The following is a 25,856-nucleotide window of genomic DNA, read 5'->3' on the forward strand; positions in this document are numbered from 1 at the left end:
TCACCTAAAGAGGCATCTCTGAGCTTTCCCAAGTAGCCAAGAACCCTCTTGCTCTCTGAATCACATGCCCTTTCCAAGCAGATGGTCGCACTCAATTCTCCAAAACCTAAATATTTCATGTACTCTTCCTTCATACACACATACAAAGCCCATCTCTCGGGTCCAGTGTTGCTCAGGAATATCAGAAAATTGGAAGAAAAGGAGGGAGCCAAGAAGACAGCTCCTCTAACACCAATAAGATGGGTGGTGGTGCCTCCAATCCATATACTGTATTTTTTGACTTCTTAATTCAAAACCTAAAACACTGTATGCCTAGAACAAAATAAGGGCCCAAATATTAGTTTAAGGAATATGATGGTCAGCCTCTTTTACCTGTCTTGCATTTCAATGGAGATTCCCCCACCTCAACTTCTTTTCTCCACTCTCTACCAGCATACCTTAGTGGAAAAGATCTGTAGGGTAAGTATCAACAAAATTGCTTATTTCCCAAAATTCTAACAACTCAAAGCTTCCAAACACTTGTCACTTAGCAAAAAAGATTATGCCTTTAATGGCATAATTCTAGTCATAAAAGATAAAAATCTCAGTTTGCTTTACTTGGCTATTTTCTCCCTAAAAAGCACCTGCTCTCATAACTTTGACCCAATAAATCATGCCAAGAGCAGTCTACCTCAGAAATTTCTCCCCATTCCAACATTTACAATGGTAACTACAGATCTTTTCCTCCTCCAGTTTCTCTTTTCTAGTCATGGGGTTGTTTATAAGACACCACTGCTAATAGGACACAACTAAATATGCCATACAACTGCCCTTGACGACCAACATTCTTTCCAATCACAGCTGGCTGCTTCCCCAAATATGCTAAGGATATTCATAACTGTGTATCTTTATTAGAGATGTACCCTCACCCTATCTGCCTAAAAAACCCTCCTGCTTATTAATACCAAAGGCAGGTTCAAATACTGCCCTTTGTGAAACTACCTGGAGCTCTTTAAATTTTAACGGGGGAGCTTACAGCTCCCCAAAGGGCAACACAATTCATCTTTCTATGAGACAATCCTGTACAAAGCAGGACACATAGCAGCCCCTATTAATTTCATAGCACTTTCTTTACTGTATAATATAGTGCATACCATATATGTGCCATATTTGATCTGCTTGTAGATTTACTTCATTCCTCTATTCATGGTGCACTAGCAATATTTACTTAATATATTTATATGTGGAGTAATAACAGCACTCTGAAAAATCTCTAGTGGAACAACTTCACAGTTCAGTCACTTATACATTGTTGACATTATTATCCATATGCAACTTATGATAAGTTATGTATTATAAAGTCCTCAAAGACCACTGAACTAAAACCAGGGTCCTTTTGAACCAGATCTTTTGCTTACCAGGTATTTAACATGTCTCAGCTATCATACTATAGCCTATTATCAAATCTGACTAAGTAAGTGCTCCCAAGTTCTTTATAGAAGAATGACTGAGAAAGAATTACTCCACTGTCCATAACTGATATTTCTTTTATTCAAATTGAGACACAATTCGCATACCAAACCACAAAATAAACCCTTTGAATATGTACAACTCAGTGATTTTTAGTATTCTCACAAATTTCTGCTATCATCACCACTCTGTAATTCCAAAACATTTTCCCTGGGTGATCTTATAAGGGAAAGAAAAGCGGGACTACAACTGATTACAGAAAGTACATCTGAAAGCTTTTCCTAAAAATGGATATGTTTTTACACTTAAGAAAACACTGTAAATATTTGTGGCAGAAATCAGAAAACACTTATAAATCAAGCTTGATAAGAATATTGCCAGGTTAGCTGTGACAAACAATTTCATACGTGTTAGCCTATCGAAGAACTTTCAGATCTGCTTTTAGTATATTCCAATCCTCTTGTGTGAAAGATAAGATTTCTCAAAAACTATAGCTTTAAAAAAATTTTTTTATTGGAAAAGAGTTGATTTACAATGTTGTGTTACTTTCTGCTGTACAGCAAAGTGTATCAGTTATACATATATATATCTCCACTCTTTTTTAGACTCTTTTCCCATATAGGTCATTACAGAGTATCAAGTAGAGTTCCCTGTGCTATACCAAAAACTACAGCTTTAATGCCTGTTTATCTCCAACAATGTGCCAATTATTTTTATTACAACACTTTTGGCACAACAGCACAATGTGCCTTCTAATGATCAGTAATTTCAAAAATAAATGACTAAATATCAATGTGGAAAGAGAACTAAAATAAATAAAGAGAAATTAATTTAAGCATTTGAAAGAAAAACCACTCAAAGGAACTGCTTCACACAAGAAGTCCTCTAACAGGAACTACTCCAGCAACAATTTCCCTAGAAGCAACAAGATTCAACAGGACACAACTCGAACTGGATCTTTGTCAGCTTATAGGACTTATCAGACTTTCAACACCAATGAACAGTATGTTTTGTACTCAAGGGTAACTGATGCAACTCTCCTAGTTTTATACACAGACTCCCATGAATATTCACCCAACTTTAAGCCTTGTATTCCTACCAGAAAAAAAATGTGTTAACAAATCTTTGAGTAATTATAAACTATGCATGACAGTTTATAGCATATTTGAAAGAGGTGACAATGTATCTGAGTGACATTAACAACTCTATCTAAAGTGGTAGTTTCACATATGTTGGCAACTTATGTTAAACTCATCTAAGAACCTCCAACATCTATTACATCAGGAATGGCCTTAAGAACAAATAAAAAGACAGGCCTAATTTACATAATTTATGAAAAAGGTAATTTGCATTAAGACTACAGAATCTAATCTGCTGTCTCCTCAGAAGACAGCATATTAAAATAGAAGTGACTCAGTTAAGTTTTAATATTTGATTATCCTCCAGTTTTAAAGGTAGAGTATTTATAATCTTTGGGACTTGATCACCAATACCCACAAATACCCAAGCAAAAATACAAATCACTCTAATTCTCCTAACATCATTAATCACCTACTCCCTGATATCTAAAATATATATATCTCCTTAAGAAACACCCAATGCCTTCATTCTTAAAGTTTCTGACAAAAGTCAGGCTAATGATGATTAAAGTGCATAATACCTTTATGAACTATTCTGGTCTCCTCTCCCACCTCCCCCATGTCAAAAAAGAGAAAAGAAAAGAAGAAAACAGTACTTGAATCTCAACTAGCCTCCAAATCTACCCCACTAGTTCACAGGGAATACAGGTGGCAGAGGAACATGCTAAACAACACAAAATACAACCTGCAAAATCTGTGGTCTAAAAAAATTTCCAGTCTGTGGAAAACTGATGAGATTATTTTAACTATTTTAATTATAAATGGTATTGTCGTTATGTTTATAAAAGCAGTCTTTATCTTTTACTGATATACTATTTTCTTATATATGTATATTTGAATTAAAAAGTTCCATAACACAGAGTAAACAAAAAAGTTGAAGTAACTACTAAACAGCATGTCTAGAAAACAAACACCAATCAGTCTTCATTTCACTATGAAGACTTCTGTCACATAAAGAACTCTAATTATGCTAGAGATGTTAGTTTTTGTGGACAGGAATGGTGGGGTGTCCATGATTCCCTTCATTTTGATATTATAGGAATAGTCATGCTCTAAAAAGATTGTGAATTCCTGACTGATTAAAAGCATAATAATATTTGAGGGTTATTTTATAATGCAATCTATCTTCCACGTTTCCTTTAGTCTTCGTAACAACTCTATTAGTAGGCATTATTATCTCCATTTTAGGGATAAGAAAACTGAGATGACATATATGACTCTGGTCATAACCTTTTCCACTAAGTGATTAAGTCTTTGGATTCCTCAATTATTCTTTTCTCTGCTCTGTATCAGCTGCCTCCCTAACATAACAATAGGTAGTAGAAATGTCAAATTTATGTCTTGAAATATTCATGTGAATTTCATGTTCTTCAGGGTATGACTAAGGACTAAAGTGACTAAGTAGACAGATTTAACCTCCATTTACATAACAGGAAGCAGAGCTTTCAGCACATCTCACAGCCAATTTCCCATATTCTTAAGAATCTAACAGTTGATTCAGGATGTTACTAACTGTATCTTAATCTTGTGAATAAAGTATCTTCAGGATGACTTCTGAGAGAAAACTATACCATTTTCCTGAGAAATTTTTCCATTCTTAAAATGTTCGTTTCCCCAACAGACCTCAGTATATATTTAAATGAGCTCTTTTCCAGCTACTATTTGGTTACTCCATCACTCATCAGAATTATTTTTCTACTGGTTGAGATTAGAATGGAAGGTCAAAGACATTCCTTTTCACTGACACTCTATAATATCAAGCAATACAGAGAATAACTAAAGGTATTCTCTTGCCTCTTGAAAAACTAAAAAGTGAGGCCAACAGTGGTGCTGTCACCAATTTTTAAGACCAAATAGCAGTGGTAAGAAATCTGAAGATATTTCTGCAAACATCTAAATGATTTCACTATTCTCTGCTGTCTTTTACTCAATTTTGAAATTCCTCACTTAAAAGAGCTTTTCCCAAACTTATTTAGAGTGGGATGATAAAGGGATGGTCAAAGTTTCACTGCCTCACCAAGACAACTAAAAGTAAAACTTTAGAGGACAATTCTCATGAAGGTAGAACTGTATACTGTTAAAATTTTCTATACACTCAAAGTCATACATAACTTATCCCTATCCACACATCTACCAATTTTCTCATGACTTTTTCAAATACAAATGCTATTCTGCAGGCACAAGAAATCATAATCATTATTCCAACCTCCCTGCCTTTTAGAACTGTATCATCACCCCCAATTTACAATACAAAAACACTTCAACATTAACTCCTAAAGCAATCTATATTGTTAATTCATTATATATGCTTATTGCATCCTATTTCGTATTGGTTGGTTTGCTCAAAGGAGACTACTGGATTTTTAAGGTTAGGAATCATTTTTTATAGTTTTGCTGTAATCCCCTACAATGCAAAACCAAGGGGCCAGTATGCAATAGGGAAATAATGAAGAGAACATGATACTGCTAATTTAGTCCCATTTCATCATTAGGCAAGTCAGTCCTTACTTTTATGTGGCAAACAAATTAAAACATTTGCCCTGACAATATATATAAACTGATTCTTTGAAATCAACAGACACGTCACCTTAGCTAGTCTACCTCTGACGATTTTGGGGAAGGTATTTTTTCATTATGTTCTGGCAGAAAGAGAGGGTTTTATTTGAAAACATGTCTGTTATTCATTACTACAAAATGGAACATTTATTACTACGAAATAGAAAAATAAAATGGTTCTCACTAGACAGCTTCTTTCTGGAATAGACAAACATTTTAAACATACCTGTCATAATAATCCCGTTGAAAGTCATAGTCCAAGTCAAAAGAGGAGCTGAAAAATAAATACCAAAGAGGATTAATTTGGAACTGTTGATGTAAATTCACAACAGCAGATGGGAAAAAAAAACCCACGCTAAACCAACCCAACAAATAGATCAACAGATTAGCATGAACTAACGCCCAATCCTTAAACAACAGATCACTAAATTCCAATCACCTTAGGTCACTGGCCATTCAGTGGCCAAACTGCAAATTTAGGTGTAAGATTGCTAAAATGTCAACACACAACATAACAGCTAAAATAAGAACATGGAAAAATACAATAGTAAATTAAACATTCTTATGTCATCCTCCTTCCCTCTCTCCCTCCCCAGCTTCTTAGAAGCTAAATAACTCCTCTTGAAGGACTTTAATTTATGCTTTAAATACCAAACTACTCTTTAATAGTAAAAACCTCAGGGAATTCTAATAATTCTCTGGGAAATGGGGTAAAAGGAGGTATATTAACACAAAATTAATAAAGCATTACTTTCGCACATATAAAACATACTACAGTTAACCCTCCCCACATCCAGAAAACAGATAGAGAAGATGCCCACTGATGGACACAATGCAGTTATAAATAATAAAGTTCCGGACCTGAGTAGAGGGGACGGAGAAGGGTGTTCTGGTACTGACCCGTACATCTCCGCTGCAGATCGCTTCACACCTGCTTTTCCTCGGTTCACTTTTGGCTCTGCGGCCAGATTAATATCTGAAAAAACAAAAACAAAAACTTTAATGACACCTCCGTTGAGGGGTACGGTGGGGTGGGGTGGTCCTCAAACTGCAGCTTTTTAAAGTGTACATGGCCATACACATCAACAAAGGTCAAAAGATGTACCTCATCTTTCCTTGTCATATAAAAAAGGCTCAAGAATTTTTTACAAGGTTTGGACTTAATCTTCCATTTCTTTGTCCTCTGTTCTGTACCAACAAAGCATTCATTATGCAAAACACATTAAGTTTGTCTCTGGTACTGTCTACCCTCAGCTCGCACACTTCAATGAGAAACTCTCATCATTCAGAGAGTGCTCACTCAGTTACTATCAAAGTAGAAAAATATCAATGACCAACAGTTGCCTTTCCAGAAATGATTCTGTGCATTTAAAATAAGCACAAGGGCTTCCCTGGTGGTGCAGTGGTTAAGAATCCGCGTGCCAATGCAGGGGACACGGGTTCGAGCCCTGGTCCCGGAAGATCCCACATGCCGCAGAGCAGCTGGGCCCGTGAGCCACAATTACTGAGCCTGCGCGTCTGGAGCCTGTGCTCCGCAACAAGAGAGGCCGCGATAGTGAGAGGCCCGCGCACTGCGATGAAGAGTGGCCCCCACTTGCCACAACTGGAGAAAGCCCTCGCACAGAAACGAAGACCCAACACAGCCATAAATAAATAAATAAATTAATTAAAAAATAAAATAAAATAAAATAAGCACAAATATTAGGAATGAGTAAATTACCTCAGAGATATAAATATATAGCAATTCATGAATTAATATGGTTGAAGCATGGCACCCTCAAAATTATCCCCAAAGGGGAATTTTTAATTCTCCTTACAAATAGGATAAGCTGAAAAGTTGCATATAAAATACTTAAGAAATACTGTGCAAGGCTGTCCTGGTGGCGCAGTGGTTAAGAATCTGCCTGCCAATGCAGGCGACACGGGTTCGAGCCCTGGTCCAGGAAGATCCCACATGCCGCGGAGCAACTAAGCCCGTGCGCCACAACTACTGAGCCTGTGCTCTAAAGCCCGCGCGCCTAGAGCCCGTGCTCTGCAACAAGAAAAGCCACCCAATGAGAAGCCCACGCTCCGCAATAAGGAGTAGCCCCTGCTCGTCGCAACTAGAGAAAAGCCCGTGCACAGCCACAAAGACCCAACGCAGCCAAAAATAAAAATAAATAAATATATTTACAAAGAAAAAACAAACAAAACTCTATTTGGAGAAAGTATTTAAAAAAATAAATACCGTGCAAACAGCAAGATGCTTAAGTAAACAACCTTTACATGCATGCATACACACACTCCAAGAAAAGGGAAAGACGCAAAAAAAAAAAAAAAAATCCTAGTTTCCATATATACAGCATAATTTTTAAAATACCTATGCCAGAGTGCCCAGCTGCTTACCATGCCACCCACTACCTACGAAAGAGTTCATGTTCTCCCTCGTATTTTAACAGAAGAGACCATTTTGTCAAAAAACAATTAGCCAAAAGCTAGCCAGCTCTCCAAAACTCAGTTTAAATGACTAACTGAAAAACAGACATTTAAGTACACTACTTGCTAAACACCATTACATTTATGAATAATCTTCAGAGTTCTTGGATCACTAAACATTTCTAACTTTTAATATTTAATGTTTATAACAACCTTGCTTTTTATAGTTTTGACTTTGGAATCCTAAGATTTTACAAAACTAAAGATAAATTTTTAAATCAATTTAAAAATTAATAACAAAATGAAACAGAACTAAACTATATATCAAGTTGATTATACAACCTTATAGAATAATTACTTCATGTGATTCTAAACTACAGTATAGTTGACTCTTGAACTACATAGGGGTTGGGGCCCTGACCCTCTGCACAGTTGAAAATCTGCACATAACTTAACAGTTGGCCCTCCTTATCCGTGGTTCCGCATTGGGGGATTCAACCAACGTTCCTGTAATACTGTAATACATATTTATTAAAAAAAAAAAAAATTCCACGTATAAGTGGATCTGCGCAGTGCAAACACATGTTGTTCAGTCAAAGGAAAACTGTACTAAGTCAATATCCAAAATAGAATATATAGTAATAAAATGAGCCTCAAATCTAAAATAACATTTAGTAATCTTAATTTTGGTAAAAACAAAGATATGACTGTTTGAAACTGCGGTACAAAGTGCACGTAAAAGCATACGTTTTGTTTTCTTAAAAAAGTAAGTGTCCCCTATTCTGCCCAAGATGCAATTAAAATTCAGTAACAAACACTCCTGGTATAACAGGGAGTGGGTTTCTAAATAACCCCCATTAAAAGGAGCCAACACTCTTATGAAAAAGGGACAAACCCCAGGATAGATCAAGAAATACACAGATGACCTGGAATATCTTGTGGTACCAGAAAGCAAGGAGGCAATGCAATATTAGAAGAGTAAGGTCTCAAGGACACAGGAACCAACTTGAAGGTTATCGATCCACTGGCCAAAGACGAAATATCCTGAGCTCTAAAGAATGATTTGCAATGGACTGAACATATGTAATGCGATCTAAAGTTTAGAATATAAACTGTTTCTGAATAGAGCTCAGATCTCATTTCTCAGAATTTGAACATGCTAGATCACAGAGAACCCTACTGGAAGAACCAATATCTAAAACAACCTTTTACTGGGTGTAACATACTGAACTAGAAGCTTCTCATGAATCATCTCAATTAATCCTCTCAATTTATCTAATTTCTCTTGACAACCCCGAAGTATTATTACCTCAGGTAAGAACAGATAATAAACTGAGGTCCTATTACCTTCATTTTAACAAACGAGAAAAATTAAGGCTCAGCCAAACTATGTAGACTGCCCAACACATAGTTGTGAGGCCCCAACATACAGCCTAGCAATCTGACTCTAGAACACATGACTAAGCTACACTGTCTTCACCCAGTCGACTGTGTGCAGTAAGACACAGCCATTTTAAGCAGCAATAGTACCTTATGAAATACCACTCCTATCTCTCCTACCTTACTCAAGACTGCCAACTAAGGGTTATCCAGTCTCTACTAACACAAAACGGCCTAATAACTAAAATCCTCTTGAGCCTATGAAACCTATAAACCCAACAGTTTTATTAGGCTAATGTCAGTCTTAACATCCAGAACACCTCAGACTGTTAAGTTTATGGAGAGGGAGACAAAGAGAAGACATGAACAGAAAAACTCTCAGATCTGAATTATATAATCAATGAAAAATTAATTCAACCCAGACCTTACCTAAAACCTGGCCAGCAATCATTCTGCCATCCTCTCCTGCCACAGCAGCCCGGGCATTTCTCTCATTAACATACTGAACGAAGGCAAAACCCTTATGAACAGAGCAACCCACGATTTTGCCATATTTCGAGAAGATTGCCTCCACATCAGATTTCTTGACCACAAGAGTATTGAGATTCCCAATGAATACACGAGAGTTCATGGAGCGAGGATCCGTCTTGTTGGTAACATTGCTGGCCATTGTCTTTGATGGTAAGGTGCCTCACAAAGCTGAAAAACTGAGAGAAAAAAAAGGCATTCAGGTGAAAAGATGTTAAAAACAAAACAATCCTTGATAAAAACTTGCTCTACTCTTATTCTGAACCACTGTGACTACCTACTACCTTACTTTGAACCACTTTCAGTCAACTGAAAAGGATCTCATAGCAGCAAGTATATTACTATTCAGAGACTAGAGCCCCCTGAATAAATCCTTATAGAAATTCAACCTCCCCTTCTGTAGTATATTCCTGCTAGACTATCCCTTGTGGGGCTGGGGGGGAATCCTCTTCACAGATTATTGGCAACACAATCTTCCTGGGCATTATTAATTCCAAGTGACCTCCCTCTGTTTTAAAGTCCTCAAGCAAATTAGAACCCCCTAAGCTCTCTACCACTGACTTCTTGTTTTTCACCTTCCCAGTCATGCTAACCTATTTCTCGCCATCTATCATCAATAACTCCACCTTCTTGCACATTGCTTTTACTAAAATGAGTCTCACTCATTCCCGCAGATACATAGAACTCCAAACTCTGCCCGCAAACTCTTCTTCAGCTAGATGAATGTGGACAACTGACACACAACCCTTCAAGTGTAATTAACTTTATTATACAAAGGCAATAAACAGAACCAATTCATTCACTCTGGAAATAATCTATTTCCAGGTACTTCAACTGATTTATAGTATGCCATAGATACCTTAGTTATCAATACCATCTTTTTTACAGAATGTAATGATTCTTAACTTTTTATGTGAAAATATAATACAAAATATAGCTGGGACATTTAATAATGCTGGATGGTGATGATGATAAAACTACCAGGTAGAACACTGCATGAATCAAAAAAGAACCAGGAGACGGGCTTCCCTGGTGGCACAGTGGTTAAGAATCCGCCTATCAATGCAGGGGACATGGGTTCGATCCCTGGTCCGGGAAGATCCCACATGCCGCGGAGCAACTAAGCCCGTGTGCCACAACTACTGAGCCTGCGCTCTAGAGTCCGTGAGCCACAACTACAGAGCCTGCATGCTGCGACTACTGAAGCCCGCGCGCCTAGAGCCCATGCTCCACAGCAAGAGAAGCCACCGCAATGAGAAGCCCGCGCGCACCGCAACGAAGAGTAGCCCCCGCTCGCCGCAACTAGGGAAAGCCCACATGCAGCAACGAAGACCCAACGCAGCCAAAAATAAATAAATTAAATAAATTAAAAAAAAAAAAAAGAACCAGGAGAACCAAGGAAGAGAATACAACTTTCCTCAGACCGTTTCAAAACAAAAATGATCTTCATGTATGTTACAGAGGCGCAATCCTGTTATTACATGGAGACTCATGATATCATTTTAAAGTGCAGATGTTTTGACATTCTTTAGCTTTTGTATCAGTCTACTGCTCCTTCCCACACCAAAGTTAAAAAGGGTTTAAGATGGACCCACCTTAGAGTAACATTCTTATTTCCCATTCATCCCTTTGAAAGGTACTGACAACAAATTAAACAACAAATTAAGATACCAGTGTCTAGTATCTCTTAACTTTCCAATCAAGATAATCATAACAAACTAGTTTTCGTGGATTATGTAAAAATGTTTTATATATACATACATGTAAAAAAAAAAAAGATGGTATAACATTTATGGTATATGACCACTACTATTCTGACCCTTAAAATACCTAGTCATTTCATAAGCATACTGATTTTAAAACTGTAAAGCTCCTATCCTTTCTGAAATTCAAGAAACAGCCTGTCTTTTACTTTGGCTTCTAAATTACATCTTTATAAACAGTTAATTTTTTGACTAAGCAGTAAAAATTTACCTCACAGTGGCTAGTGAGAATCACCAACAGCCTTTCAACTTAAGTGGGAGCACCAGAAAGTCTTAGAACACCGACAGGAATCAAAACAGAAACCTACTAAAAGGCCTAAATGGTTTCAAATACTTCTGCTTGGCTCTTAAGGTTTGCTATTAAGTGGGGACTTAAGTCAGTTTTTAGCAAATGTTTTCCACAAACAATAAATATACCAATAGCAATTACAGGTAAAATCTCCCTTTTAAAAAAATTTTTGTTTATTTATACTTGGCTCCGTTGGGTCTTTGTTGCTGCGCGCGGCTTCCTCTAGCTGAGACGAGCAGGGGCTACTCTTCGTTGCGGTGTGTGGGCTTCTCATTGCGGTGGCTTCTCTTGTTGTGGAGCACGGGCTCTAGGAACACAGGCTTCAGGAGTTGTGGCACGCGGGCTCTAGAGCGCAGCCTCAGTAGTTGTGGCACACGGGCTTAGCTGCTCCGTGGCATGTGGGATCTTCCCGGACCAGGGCTTGAACCCGTGTCCCCTGCATTGGCAGGCGGATTCTTAACCACTGCGCCACCAGGGAAGCCCCCTCCCTGGGTTTTAATGAGAAGAATAACCGTGGGTAAAGCATGGACAGCATTTACAACAGAACTTGGTGTCAAAGCATCCCAATCAAAACTCCAAAATGCACGCTGCTAAGGGCAAGCCAACTGCTAACGCACACGGTATCTATCACTGTGGGAGAAGCAAAGAGAAGCAACTGCGAGCCTGAAAGACCCAGAAATTGAAGAATACCAAAACACCCAGGTAGTATTTATTGGAAAGGAAAAGGGAACCAATGTCAGGAAAAGCAGTTCCAACAGGGAGAATTCTGCCTGCTCCAATAGTGGGTGAGTACAAGGTACTGCAGTTTAACGGTCTGAAGGTGCTAGAGCAGCTCAAGTCTCTATAAAACCTCAGTACCAACTCAGAAGCCCCATGTGCACCATTCCTTTCTCAAGCCCTTTCCTCCCCCTAAAACTCCTAACTTTACAGTAAAATCACTTCCTTCCTTTTGAAATAGTTCTATTACCTAAATGTATATATCCCTGCATAGTACAGTCTTACCCATTAAAACAAATTTGATGTGTCTTTTAAGGCTCTTTTTATAAGTTCCCCTTTAACTTAAAATTTATCTGTTGAAGAATCCTGGGCATTTGTCCTGCAGTTTTTTCCAGAATTTCATACCCTCAGTACAATTCCACGTATTCTTCTGTCCTTTGTATTTTCAGAAATTGGAGGCTGGGACCAAAGGCTTGATCAGACTCATGTGTAACACTTCTGTAAGATTATATATAGGTGGCATTATCTTTTTGTGATGTTAGTAATGCTAAAATTTTACCAGATCTCTCTAGGCATTATGGTCCCTCAAGCTTCTAATATATTACCTTCGAAAGAACTTGGAAAATAGTTTATCAGTTCTTGCATCTTAGTAACAGTTTGCCTGTGTCCTTTATATTTGTCAGTTTCACTGGGTATAAAATCACTGAATAACATTTTCTTTCCTTAAATATTTTACTCCATTTACTTTGGAATGATTCTGTGACAGTCCAGAAGTGTAAACCTTGCTGGCAAAGTTGTATTTTTCTCAACTTGAGTAGAAACTGCAGGGTTTTTGCTTTATAGTAACTCATTAAGCTTTTTTTCTTTTTCTTTTTAAAGACTAACAGAAATGGAATAGATATAAACGAGTGTATCTGAGGCTGCCTCACGGGTCACAGAAGTTTACACTTTGGAGTCACCCTCGTAAGACAGGTCAATTCCTCCTAGCTTTTTAAAGATAGTATCAGTGAAGGAAGAAATGGGAGAAACTGTTCTGACTGGGTTATAACTCAGACCCAGAGGGTATAGTCTTAAAGAACTGTATCAGATTTTAAGTGTAAAAGCAAGTTGCAGAGAAAGGGGTCAGTTTTTGCTTTTTACTTTAATACAGAGCTGTAGCATTAGGTTGCACTGGGTTGGCCAAAAAGTTCGTTCGGTTTTTTCATAGGATGGTATGGAAAACGCCGAATGAACTTTTTGGCCAAGCCAACGTTCTACATGCATTTTTGTAAAAAAGATTTTTAACTCAATATTCTAATTACCGGCAATTGCAGTCTTTAGAAAATTTACAGATTACTTTAAATGACACGAAAAATTACAATAAAATGTTTAAGTTAAAAAGCAGTATATTAATTGTACAATACCTAACAGGAGGCATATATACCTACCCACATAATAATTGTGTGCTTAGGAAACATAGGGCAGAAGTATTTAAAAATATTGTTCCATGGGTACTCTTGTGGTTAATCAACTGTTAACACCTTCAGAGTTTTTTTTATATTATCCAAATTTTCTACAATGAACATGTAAGTTTTTTGTTTTGTTTTTAGGAAAACATTTTAAAAGTCAAGCACCTAACTCCTAATCAGGAAATGCATTTGAGAGAAATAAAAAAGGGCTCGTCACATTAGTAACAACAATCCAGGTTCTTTAAACATTTATTTTTATAAAAACTTTCAAATGTTTTGAGAACATCAAATGTACTAATGTACACTAACAGTCTTAACAACACTGTTACATAATGAAGTAACGTTAATTCACATGAATTAGTTTGAACTTTAACAACCTATTCTACTATCTTCGTGAAGAATAATGTCTAGTTCACAGATCCAGAGTTTATAAATCACAACTTCTTCCACTTTTTGAAAATCAGATGTTTCTGGCACATCATAAACACTCAGCAATTTCTCTGAGTACTCTGGTCACATCCTGCAAAGGTTTTCTCAGCAAAATCATTAAGATAAATTCATTCTTTTAAAAACTCAATACTGAATACTGAATACTACAGAAGAGCTAAGTAAATAAAAGTACATAGAATAAAAAATACACAGAATCAGTTTCTTTCCTAAAATTGGTTTCAAAGAGTAAAACCAAAGGGGGAAAGATTTCTGAGATGATTATGGTTCCCTGGATACTCTGCGTCCTATTTAATTCAGTAGCAGAAATCATCAAGTGGATCTGGTTACCAGCAAAGCAGAATTCCACCACAGCACAGACAACAGAAAAAGATTGAGTATTTTCCTAGAGGCTATTGGGTGGTAGTACTCAAACCTCTAGCTCATGGATGCATGCATATATGTGTGTTTGCATAATATTTTGTCTTCCCAGGTTCCTACTTCCACAATTTTTATCATCAAAGGATCACTAAGACTGGTGAGTAAAAGTCAAAACCAGGAATGTTGAGTTACTTTTATTGCTTTATTACACCAAAGGATCTATGTGTCCATTTGACCATGTTTTATGCTGAAGCAATAAAAGCAACAAGAGATTTTAGTGGCAGTGTGCAGGACAAGAATTATAGAAATGTATTTCTATTCCCACTTCTACCATCCCAGTCATATCCTAAAACAGAAAACACAAATAAAATCTTACGTCTAATTGGAATGCAAGCAAACCTGTCAATTTTATTTCCAACTGTTCATTCTGAACCTGAGCTATTGTGCTCTCTGCCCTCTTAAGAGGCAAACCTAGCTTAGATTGTCAATCCAGTTTAAAATTTGGGAAATGTTTATAACAATTACTCCATTTCTCTTAAATTCACATTAAAGAGCAAGTAAATTCTACGGAGAAGAAATATGGCAAGGTGGGAAAGGCAGATCGCGCTGACAATCATGAGACGTTAAGTTTCAAATGGTCCGGAAATGTAGGTTATGAAGGTCCTGGACATTGCTGGGAACTGGGCAAGAATCAATTCATAATTGGAAGCAAGCTTTCAACTCCCTCGCCTTTATGTACTGGGCACTGGAACTCCACCTTTAGTGGAAAGGGATTGAAGGGATGGACGATAAATACTTGACAAAGCAGTGCCACTCATTCAGACTGTATTCAGTATCATATGTAGGCTTACTTCCGGGGCGGGACACACAACAGAAAGTAAACCTGCCACAAGATATTTCTACTGAGCTTTTCAGTCAGTCCTCTACCTATTTGCCCTATTCAATAGGCTACTCACATTATACTTACTCATATCACATTATCCATTGGACCAGAAAAAAAGAAATTTAAAGATGGCATCAATACAGCTTATCAAATGTCAGATCATACTAACTAGAGAACAAGGGAAATAACTTATCTCAGACTAGGAAATTCAAAACCCTACCTTAGAATTTTATCACTAGCCCTTAAAACCTAAAAGAGCCTCTACATTCAATTTAAATTAGATGCAACTGCCATATGCCTAATATGCTATTACCCATCTTTCTTTGAAGCCTTTTAAAGACAAAGTGTCACCAGATGGCAGCAATGAGTTGGCAAATTTTTAAGATGATGGCAATCTTGAGTCCAAAGACTTCCTATTTCACAGTTTTCCACAATTTCTTATCAAGAGTTTCTCAGTACCTTTTGGATACTATAAATAAATCTCTCTGCCTACTTAGAGCAGCATCTCCTGGTCTAAATTATTTTCCTTTAACACACTTAAGATCCTATTTTACCCCTTTAGGACCCTTGTCCCTGTTCCACACTACTTTCCTGTTACTGTATCTCTTCTCCACCCCAACCCTGTTCTCTGCTTCCTATGTGTCTTTACTGCATTCATCAACTATTTCCCTCTGGCGTCTTCAGAGGGCAACAATAAACTGCCCATGTCTGCAAAAAGTTGGCCAGTGTACAGTGGGCCCTCTGTATCGGCAGATTCTGCATTAGTAGATCCCAACCAACCATGGATCAAAAATATTCAGGGGAAAAAAATTCTATAAAGTTCCAAAATGCAAAACGTGAATTTGCTGCACACCATTTTTGTATTTCTAACTATTTACATTACACTACGGTATTATAGGTAATTATAATATTTAGTATTATAAGTAATCTAGAAATTGTTTAAAGTATATGAGAGATTGTGTATAGGTTATATGCAAACATTACACCATTTTATATAAGGGACTTGAGCATCCCCAGATTTTGGTATCTGCCAGGGTCCCAATCCCCCTTGGATACCAAGGGACTATAATTTGCTCCATCCCCGAAGATAATTATTCATCAAAACATAGACATGATCTCAAGGTAAAGACTATCACACAGAGACTACTAAAAACAGTACATGGTGGTATTTTCAGGCCACAAGAACACCAAAGTTGGCCATTTTAGATAAACTATGCTAACTGCTATGGTCTAAGAATATTCACGATAAAAATTAGGGGGAAATGCATAATTCAATAAATGGTACCTGAGTGTGTATATATATATACACACATATATATGTATAACTGAATCACTTAGCTGTATACCTGAAACTAATAAAACATTGTAAATCAACTATACTTCAATTAAAAAAATAAATTAAAAAAAGAACAGATTATAAAATATAAGTAAAAAATAAATAAATAAATGGTGCCTCACAGCCATCTAAAAACAAAAATTGGGGACTAATCTCATTCTATACACAAAAACATTAACAGATCAAAATCTAAATGTAAAAATTACACATGCAACTGTCAAAACCTACATAAGACAAAAAACTCAACAGTCTCCAAAAAAGTATGAGTAACAGGAAAAAAAAAAGGGCAGGAATAAAATAATAAACCATAAACATGAAAAATTGTTTTAAGAAGAGCATATTGAAAAAGACTTAGACCACTTTAAAAAAACTGTCAGATTGGTGCAGATTATATCAATATAAGAATTGATTCAGACAACGGTCAATGTATGCCAAAGCACTGTGTGAAAGCTTGGTGGGAGGGAAACAGGGTTTACACGGTTTCAAAGTACTACCCAATAGACTACTCACTGATTAAAAGAGGAAAAAAACATACCTTTACTATAGAAACATGGGTCACCACTTAAACCAAGTAATCTGACATCATATGCTTCCTGATTCGACAAAATAAGAAACATACATCACCTATGCAATATTCTTGGTAAAATATTTGACTTGAATCTATACAACAGGGAAACAATCAGGCAATTTCAAGATTGTGGGGACACTATACAACACACCTGGTTGGGACTCCTCCAAAAAAAGAGCAGGAGGCCATTTCTAGGTTAAGAAAGCAATGTTGTGGGGAAGAGACTTTTTTTGTGAAAACGAGAATTTTAATGTGGGCTGTATACGAGATAATATTGAACTAATGTTTATTTTCATTGCTTTGATAATTACTTTGATAGTATAGATTATCTTTATTCTTAGGCGATACAGCCATGAAGTTGAAGTTCCCATGTGAAGTATCACGCCTGTAACTTTAATATCATTCAGGAGGGGAAAAAACATACAGAGAGCAAACATGGTAATTTAGACAGTTGCTACCAGAAAAAACAACAGGAGGGCTGAAACACAAGGATGGTGTATTTTACAAAAGTACATGTTACCTGTTCAAGTTTTTAAAAAAGACCCTATTATAGCAAATGTTAAAATGATATATACCATGTCACACACTCTTGAGCAAGTTCCCAGAAAATATTTTTTCTGTCAGATTTGCTAATATAAGAATGATCATCCGGTGCAGTGGAGGAAGAAACTGGCACTTCCACTGCTATAACTAAGTAAAACCAGTATACGTTTCTGTCAGTTCATTTCAAAATTCTTAATTAAACCTAAGTGCCAAGCAATGGGTAGGTCAACAAATTTGTATTAAGCAACTGACAATGTTAAATAAATTTCAGGTTATCCTATTTTGGAATTGAAAAAGAAACTTTGACCATCTTTAAGTTTTGTAAATCCCTGTGACAAAAAACCCCCCCACAAAAACAGCCACTTAACAAAAAAATTGTAGAAAATTTACTAAGTGGAAAATGTTTACAGCATAGAGGTTCTGAAACGATATACAGTAATGATTCCATGTTGGTAAAAATACATTATAAAATTATAAAACATATATAGGGAGGGACTTCCCTGGCGGTCCAGTGGTTAAGACTTCACCTTCCAATGCAGAGGGTGCAGGTTCGATCCCAGGTCAGGGAGCTAAAATCCCACGTGCCTCGCAGCCAAAAAACCAAAACATAAAACAAAAGCAATGTTGTAACAAATTTCAATAAAGACTTTAAAAATGGTCCACATTAAAAAAAAAAAAAAACCTTAAAAAAAAAACACCACATGTACAGGGGTATAGGTACATCTGTAGCTAATGAGATAGGAGAATGGATCAAAACATCAAAATATTGAAAGTGGTTATCTTTGAGCGTTAATGCTGTAAGTAAATATTTTCTTTCTCTGCATGCTTCCTTCCAAGTTTTCTTTAGTAAGCATTTTATAATTTAAAAAAAAAGGATTGTTTCTGCCAAAGTATAACGCAACAGAAAATTTAAAAAAATGAAAGTCTTTAAGAAAATATTCCCAGAACCTCAATGATGAAAAAACTAAATCATGTAATTCAATGCCTCCAAATTCTTCAGAGGATGTTAAAATTCCCTTGCAACCTCCTTGCTCACCAATTACTAAACTTCATGAACTGCCACTAAAGTCAACGAATTCACAACCTGAAGACACTCAATTCTAAAACTTAATTGGCTCTTAACTTATTTCCTCCCTTAGCTCTTCTTTTTAACGTCCATTCATTAGCAATCGAATAATTTTTTTTTTTTGGCTGCGTTGGGTTTTTCTTGCTGCGCGCGGGCTTCTCACTGCTGTGGCTTCTCTTGTTGCAGAGCACGGGCTCTAGGCACATGGGCTTCAGTAGCTGGTGGCACACGGGCTCAGTAGTTGTGGCTCACGTGCTTAGTTGCTCCGCGGCATGTGGGATGTTCCCAGACCAGGGCTCGAACCCATGTCCCCTGCATTGGCAGGCGGATTTCTAACCACTGTGCCACCAGGAAGTTCCCTCGAATTATTTTTTATTTGACTGAAAACATCTTATGCAAACTGTTCCCTATCCTATCTTCTATAAAAATAAGACATGGTGCATTATAACAAATACAACTTAACCTGTCAATGTCCCTTTGAACACAGCAGTCCAAATTTGGTTGCTCTTGCAAGAGTGGAACACATTGTAGATGCTATCCAGATGCTATAATGTCTGCTAACTCTGGCACTGTCAACACATGCAGAATTCACTGTTAAGTGCAGGGCTTTGCATTTCATATACTATTTAATCCTCTTATATCTAGTTCACAATCCCTGGAGTTCCAGCCTGAAGAAAATTTCAAACTTTGATTTTGTTGTGTGAAATACTAACAATCTCTCCCAATTATATACCCTTCACTGATTTGTTCAACATACTGTAAGCAGCCTCACCCGTCATTTTAAAAAGTTCAGTAAGGGCAACACAATTTTCCTTCAAGAGTGAAAATTTTTCTTCATGCTATATATTAGTTTTGAAACAGTGATAATTAGTAAGATCAATCTCAACTGAGAAATCCTTCTGCATATGTCTGTACACTGAAAAGCTCCACCCTGGTTTACTTCTGAACAGGACCCAAGTTAAAAACTTAAATTGTAAATGTTTGGATACACCTATTTTAAAAAGAACATTTTTTTAACTGAAAAGGTAGATACAAAGATACCTGTTCCCACAGTCATGCCACGCCAACCGTGACCAAACTATGTTTAAAGTAATGACTAACCTTGAGATGAGAACTTCCTAAATAACATAATACAAAAAAAATCCCCGTACTAAAATATACCATAAATAAAAAGCAAAAAACTGATGAAATGTATGCAATACATATTTGTCCACAATTCAAGTTCTTAATACTGTATATAAAAATATAAAAATAAACACATCCTAATGGTTAAGAGCTCAGAGGCTTTGGAGTCAGACCTGTTGCAATTTCAAACTCAACCACTTCTGGTATGCATTTCCCTCTGGAAAGCCAATCCCTTCAAACACCAGATTCTTTAATCATAAAATGAGTACTGTTGATAGTACTTGTCTCATAGGATAAGTATGAATGAGGTGTAAGTGAAGTAAGGTAAAGAAAACAATGAACATAGTGCCTGGCACACAGCAAGTGCAGCTGCAGCAGCTGCTCTTACTACTACATCATTTACTATTATTGGTACATACCAACAAAAAATGGGACAATGACAGAAGGACACAAAAGATGATTAACAAATAATACTAAAGGTCTATGGAGATTAGCAAGAAAAATCAGTATCACCATAAAGGAGACAAAAATTAAACCAAACATTCTACCTACCAAACAAGTAAAAACATTTTAAATTGAAATGGTCACTTCCATACATTATTTCTGACAGAATGAACTGGTAACCATATTTTCAGAAAACTACTGGACTATTTTATCAAAAACCTTAAAATTGTGCATGTTCTTTAAAAACAAAACAAAATACCCAAAAAACAAAACCTGTGCATGTTCTTTGACTCCGTAATCTCACTTTGAGAACTCATCTGAAGGAATCAAGGATGTGGACATATTAACAGTGAAAAATGAGAAAACAAGTTCATAATACTAAGAGACTGACTAAATGAATTTCAGTACATCAGTCTAACTGGATACAAGCAGCAACATTTCAAAATAACTTATTGACACCAAGAGATATTTAAGATGTTAAGGAGCATACACAATATACAAGTTATCTAAAAGATTATACACTGAAGTGTTAGACACCTCAGGATGTGGCAAGACTGTGAGGTTTTAAAATACTCTTTTTTTCATTCTTTAATACCGTATGAGTTTCATAATTCTTTCATTCTGTAAAGACAGCTTCATCCACCCTGGAATTTAATGACTACAATATATGGCTTGGCTGAAAGTCAGCAAAGCTTTTCTATAAACCCCCTAACAGAAGTTAGAAAAGTTGTGTGCTTCCCTTCCTCAAGAGCAATTCAGAACTATGTAAAATCAAGGAAATGGGCATCTCTAGGACAACAAAACTTTCACTGGATATTGCATTCCATAATTTGGGGTCTCTCATTCATTGGCAGTCCTAACAGACATAGATATTGGGTATAATTCCCTGTGCTATACAGTAAATCCTTGTTGTTTTATTTTATGTATAGTAGTTTCTATCTGTTAATCCCATACTCCTAACTTGACCCCTTCCCCATCATTAAATGTTAAGTTACCTCTATTCTGAGTGTTACATCACACTTAAGGGGGTGGGGGGAAGACAGCATTTTAGAACCCAACATACTCTTAACTAGAGCAGCTTCTATACAGTAAAACTCCCCATCAACAAACATCTATTTACTCTGGGAACATTTTAAGCCATTTGAAAAAGAAATTTCCTGAATCTATGAGTATCAAACAAGCATTAGGAATATGTAAGAGAATGCTTTTCATAGGAAAAGAATTAAGATTAACATTTCAAAATTACTTCAATAAGGTCAATAAATCTTGAATGTTTTCAGCAAAAAAACACTGAAAGAAAAAGCAAACATGGCAATCTAAGTGAAAAATAGAAATTCATTATTCTATTTTACTAGCTTAAGTGGCATTGCCATTTATCCAGCCTGCCTGTTGGAAATTACTTGATTTTTAATTCTATTTGTAATTTAGGAAGAGTCATTCAAATTTTGCACATATAATGGTCATTTTAAATACTGCATGATTTCAAATTTATGTAAAACATGGCTACTCTATGACCCTCAACTCTGCTCCCCAAACATCAAAAACATTCTTGCCAGAAACTTTACCAAAATTTCCAACTCCCAAGCAAGCAATAAAAAGGAGTGAAAGGATAGGGCATGAAATTCTGTATTTCTAAGAAGCTTCCAGAAGATGATGATGATGATGATGATGATATGCTGTTGCTGTAGCACAGACCATATTCTGAATAGCAAGGGTCAACAATATTTATTCATAAGACTTCTTTATTATCTTGTAGAAAGCTTCAGTTTTATCAGTAAACTCAAACTGAGCATTGAGTTACAACAAATACACTTTTAAAAGTCTCCCCAGGAAACACATTAGGAAAAAAATCAAGATTTTTCAGATTTTACAAAGATAATACTGTGGTTTTCCTATGTAACACCCAACGGGATCTGGGAAAGCATCCAGCTATCAAATAAAATACATCAATATTTCTGCATTAATACATATGCATAGTCACTAAATGTAACACAGATTATAAATAATCTCATGTCAATTTAAGTCAGGTTTTGTCATCAAATGAGCATCAAACTGATGAGAAATCTTTGTCATAGATTTCTGAATTGTGAACAAAAGATTTCACAAGTGCAGCAAAATAATTTTTTATAAGAAAATAAATTTTAATAAGGAAACCCGACTTAAAGTTACTACCTCATTCTCCATCACTCAGATCCAAGCAGTTAAAATTTAGAATTATTCCTAGTTTCAGAATTTAATAGTACAATGTATATGAAATATAGTGGAATCCCATCTTTTGCTATCCTGAAAACTCAATTTTATCACACATGAGGATAATGATACCAAGATTCTCCTTCAAAAATTTTTTTACACTTATCTCTAATAAACAGAACTTCCCAAATTCTAGGAAGAACTAAGCAAAACATAACATGTAAGCAAAAAACAATCATCCACATTGCCATTCCTGCAGAAATAAAACACAACTGGAGAATGCCTTATTCAGTCCTCAGAGTAGTATTTTAGGGTCTTAAAATATATTTAATCTATTACATGTTTTTGCATGGTAACGACTGTGGTTATTTTTAAAGCCCTTATCTTTAAAGCGACACTGAAATAGCTAAAGATGAAATATATCAAATATTTATTTACTTCAAAACAACAGGAGGGGAAGGGATTGGATGCAGGTATAGATGAAACAAGATCACTCAAGAATTGCTAAAGCTGGACAAGTTCATGGAGACTGATTATACTATTCTCTTTTTTGCATATGTTTGAATTTTTTCCACAATAAAATTAAGACAGCACTGAATATATGCATATATACACATATATACATATCTGAGAAAAAGAATTACACGTGAATCTCAAACTATACACAGAAATATAATCAACCTGGTAGCACCTCTATAAATATTCTTACTCTTCAATTTATACTTATCAAACACCAAGAACACTTAAATTTCAGGGTCAAACCCTGAAACACAAGCAAAAGATCCAAGTAATTCACAAAACTAGAAGTTAATTATAAGTGGTCACTTACATTGCCAATAAGTAGATAAACTGTTTTCACCTTTCTGGAGAGCAACCCAGATTGAAAGTTTTTAAAACATTCATGCTCTTGAATAATTGTACTTCTGGAGCATAAGTCTAAGAAAATAACTAAGGGTATTGACAAAATCTTAGTTGTAAGGCTTCAATTGTTTATAAAAATTGTTTGTAAAAGGGAAAATTGGGGGAAAACCTAAGGGCCCAACAATAGAATACTGGTTAAGTAAAATATTGTACAATTATGCAATGTAATACTATGTAGTTATGAAAATTTTTAGGAGAGCTGTTATCTAATATTTTATGTTATGTTTGTGTTGCAGAAAAAAATTAATACTTAAATGTACATGCCATATGTAGGACATTACTTTTTCAAACGCCTACATATGCAAAAAAAGTCTAAAAGGACACATCAAAACCTTTTATTTTGTATGGTTAAGTATGTCTTTTTTGAGGGGCCTGCATTACATTTTCTAAATGTTATGTGAGCGTACACTGCTTAATTTGGATTAAACCTAAAATAAAGATGGGGGTATCTTCTCTTAAAAATCCGCATCAATCTTAAGTCATTTGATTAGCCTTCCTCTTTAATTTCGGTAAAACTACATCTTAAACAGCACAAATAACTGTAATTCCAACATAAGAAGCCAACAAACTTTCAAGGACAAGGGAAAATTTTTCTTTAGAAAGCACACTTTGCTACCTCAATTTTAGCCATTAAGTTTTTTAAAGTTATCACAAAACCACTTAGGTGAAGATGACTACATATTTAAAGGATTAATATAAGGAATTATAGCACACTATGAATGGTTACATCATTTTCAGAATACAGAATTTTAATTAGAAGGCTAAGGGAAAATTTTCATTTAACATGTATTCTACTAAACTATTCCTAAGTTTCATTCCAGACTAGTTAGAAAAGCCTAAGACTGGTTCAATGAACTTCCAGGGAGTTATATTAGTTCTGAAATCAACTCAAAAGCTGTAGGTTAATCTAAATAAGAAGCAGGAAGAATATTTCAGACTGGTGAAATTGGCATCAGTTTAGGTAGGAAGAAAAACTCAGATGTCCTTTAATCTGCTATGGCTACCTCTTAAAGACAGCGATGCACTCCCACTGGAGGATAAATTTTTAAAAAATGATAAAGTTCTTCCAAATTTTGATTACAGCTCCATCACAGGCCACACAGCAGCCTATGCCCTCAAATGCTAACATGACTCATTCCATCACAGCCAAACATATTTTAAGGCTGTTTTTACAACTTAACTATAAAAACTGCTTACTAAACTTCTACTACACAGGCCATAGTTATGCTATTTATACCCAGACACAAAATCCGAAGAGTTGAAGTATACCTACAACAAGGAGTTTGAAGTTTTTTAATTAGAAGCAAAATAATGCTGTGTTGCTCATTAAGCCTTTGAGCACACAAAGCAAAAGTTTTCTCCTAACCCTCCTAAATCCCTCTCCCTTGTCCAGAAGTAATCAATCAACGTTGTTTCGCGTGTATCTTTCCAAATATTTCTCTATATCTTTACATAGTAGAAAATAAACTTCTATAATATGTGAGTTGATGAAAAGAGCTAAAGAGTATTTAGAAGGCTAAGTGAGAGAAAACAGCACTGAGGCAGTGGCTTTTGAGTAAGAACCTAAACGAACTGAGGAACCCAACCTTCTCAATGTCTAGGGGAAGAAAATTCCAAGGAAAGGCTTTGAGGTAGGAACATCTAGTATGTTCAAGTCTCAGTAAGGAGGCCAGTGTGGCTGGAGCAGAGTAGTATATTAACACGGGAGGAGAGGCACAACAGATCACGTAGGCCATCTTGTAAATCACAGCAAAATTTTGACTTCAACACTGAAATAGCCAGCTATTAAGTTTCAAGAAGGAAACTACTCAGGCAATACATTTTTCAAGCATTACATTTCAATAGGATCGATCTAGTTACACATTGGTGTAGAGGGGCAAAAGAAACATAAACCTATTGCAATAATGCGCAAGACAAATGATGGCTTGAAACTGGACCAGGCCATAGCAGAATGGGTGGAGAATTCTTGTTATATTTTAAAGGCAGAGATGACAGCATTTTCTACAATGCCAAAGGTGAGGTATGAGAGGAAAAAAAAGTCAAGGATGGCTAACCAAAGTCTGGCCTAACTGACATGAAAACTGGAGTTTCATTAACTGAAATGGGCAACACTGCAGAAGAAACTGGTTTGAGGGAAGAACAGCAGGAGCCCAGTTTCGTACTTTTAAATTGATATACTTAACATTCAAGAGTTGTCAGGAAGGTAACTGGACAGATGACAGTATGTCATTCAAAAGAGAAGTCCGGGCTGGTGATATATGTGTGGGAATCATCAGTTTACAGATAGTA

The 25,856-nt window shown here is 36.1% G+C and overlaps 1 protein-coding gene across 10 annotated transcripts in view; it reads right to left on the reverse strand.

Moving 5' to 3' along the window:
• Positions 1-25,856, reverse strand: part of HNRNPC (heterogeneous nuclear ribonucleoprotein C) — a 45,843-nt gene that overhangs the window by 10,915 nt on the left and 9,072 nt on the right. For 8 of the 10 annotated variants that reach the window (XM_059913797.1, XM_059913790.1, XM_059913795.1 and 5 more), the window contains 3 exons: positions 9,369-9,646; positions 6,006-6,120; positions 5,371-5,418 (listed from right to left, as the gene is read on the reverse strand). In XM_059913797.1, the coding sequence (XP_059769780.1) occupies positions 5,371-5,418; positions 6,006-6,120; positions 9,369-9,609 (404 nt within the window). In that variant the 5' untranslated portion in view covers positions 9,610-9,646. The remainder of the gene's footprint in view (positions 1-5,370; positions 5,419-6,005; positions 6,121-9,368; positions 9,647-25,856) is intronic. The other 2 variants (XM_059913799.1, XM_059913798.1) reach the window with 1 other exon arrangement.

The sequence above is a fragment of the Balaenoptera ricei genome, chromosome 2, assembly GCF_028023285.1.
Source record: "Balaenoptera ricei isolate mBalRic1 chromosome 2, mBalRic1.hap2, whole genome shotgun sequence".
Classification (NCBI taxonomy): Eukaryota; Metazoa; Chordata; class Mammalia; order Artiodactyla; family Balaenopteridae; genus Balaenoptera; species Balaenoptera ricei.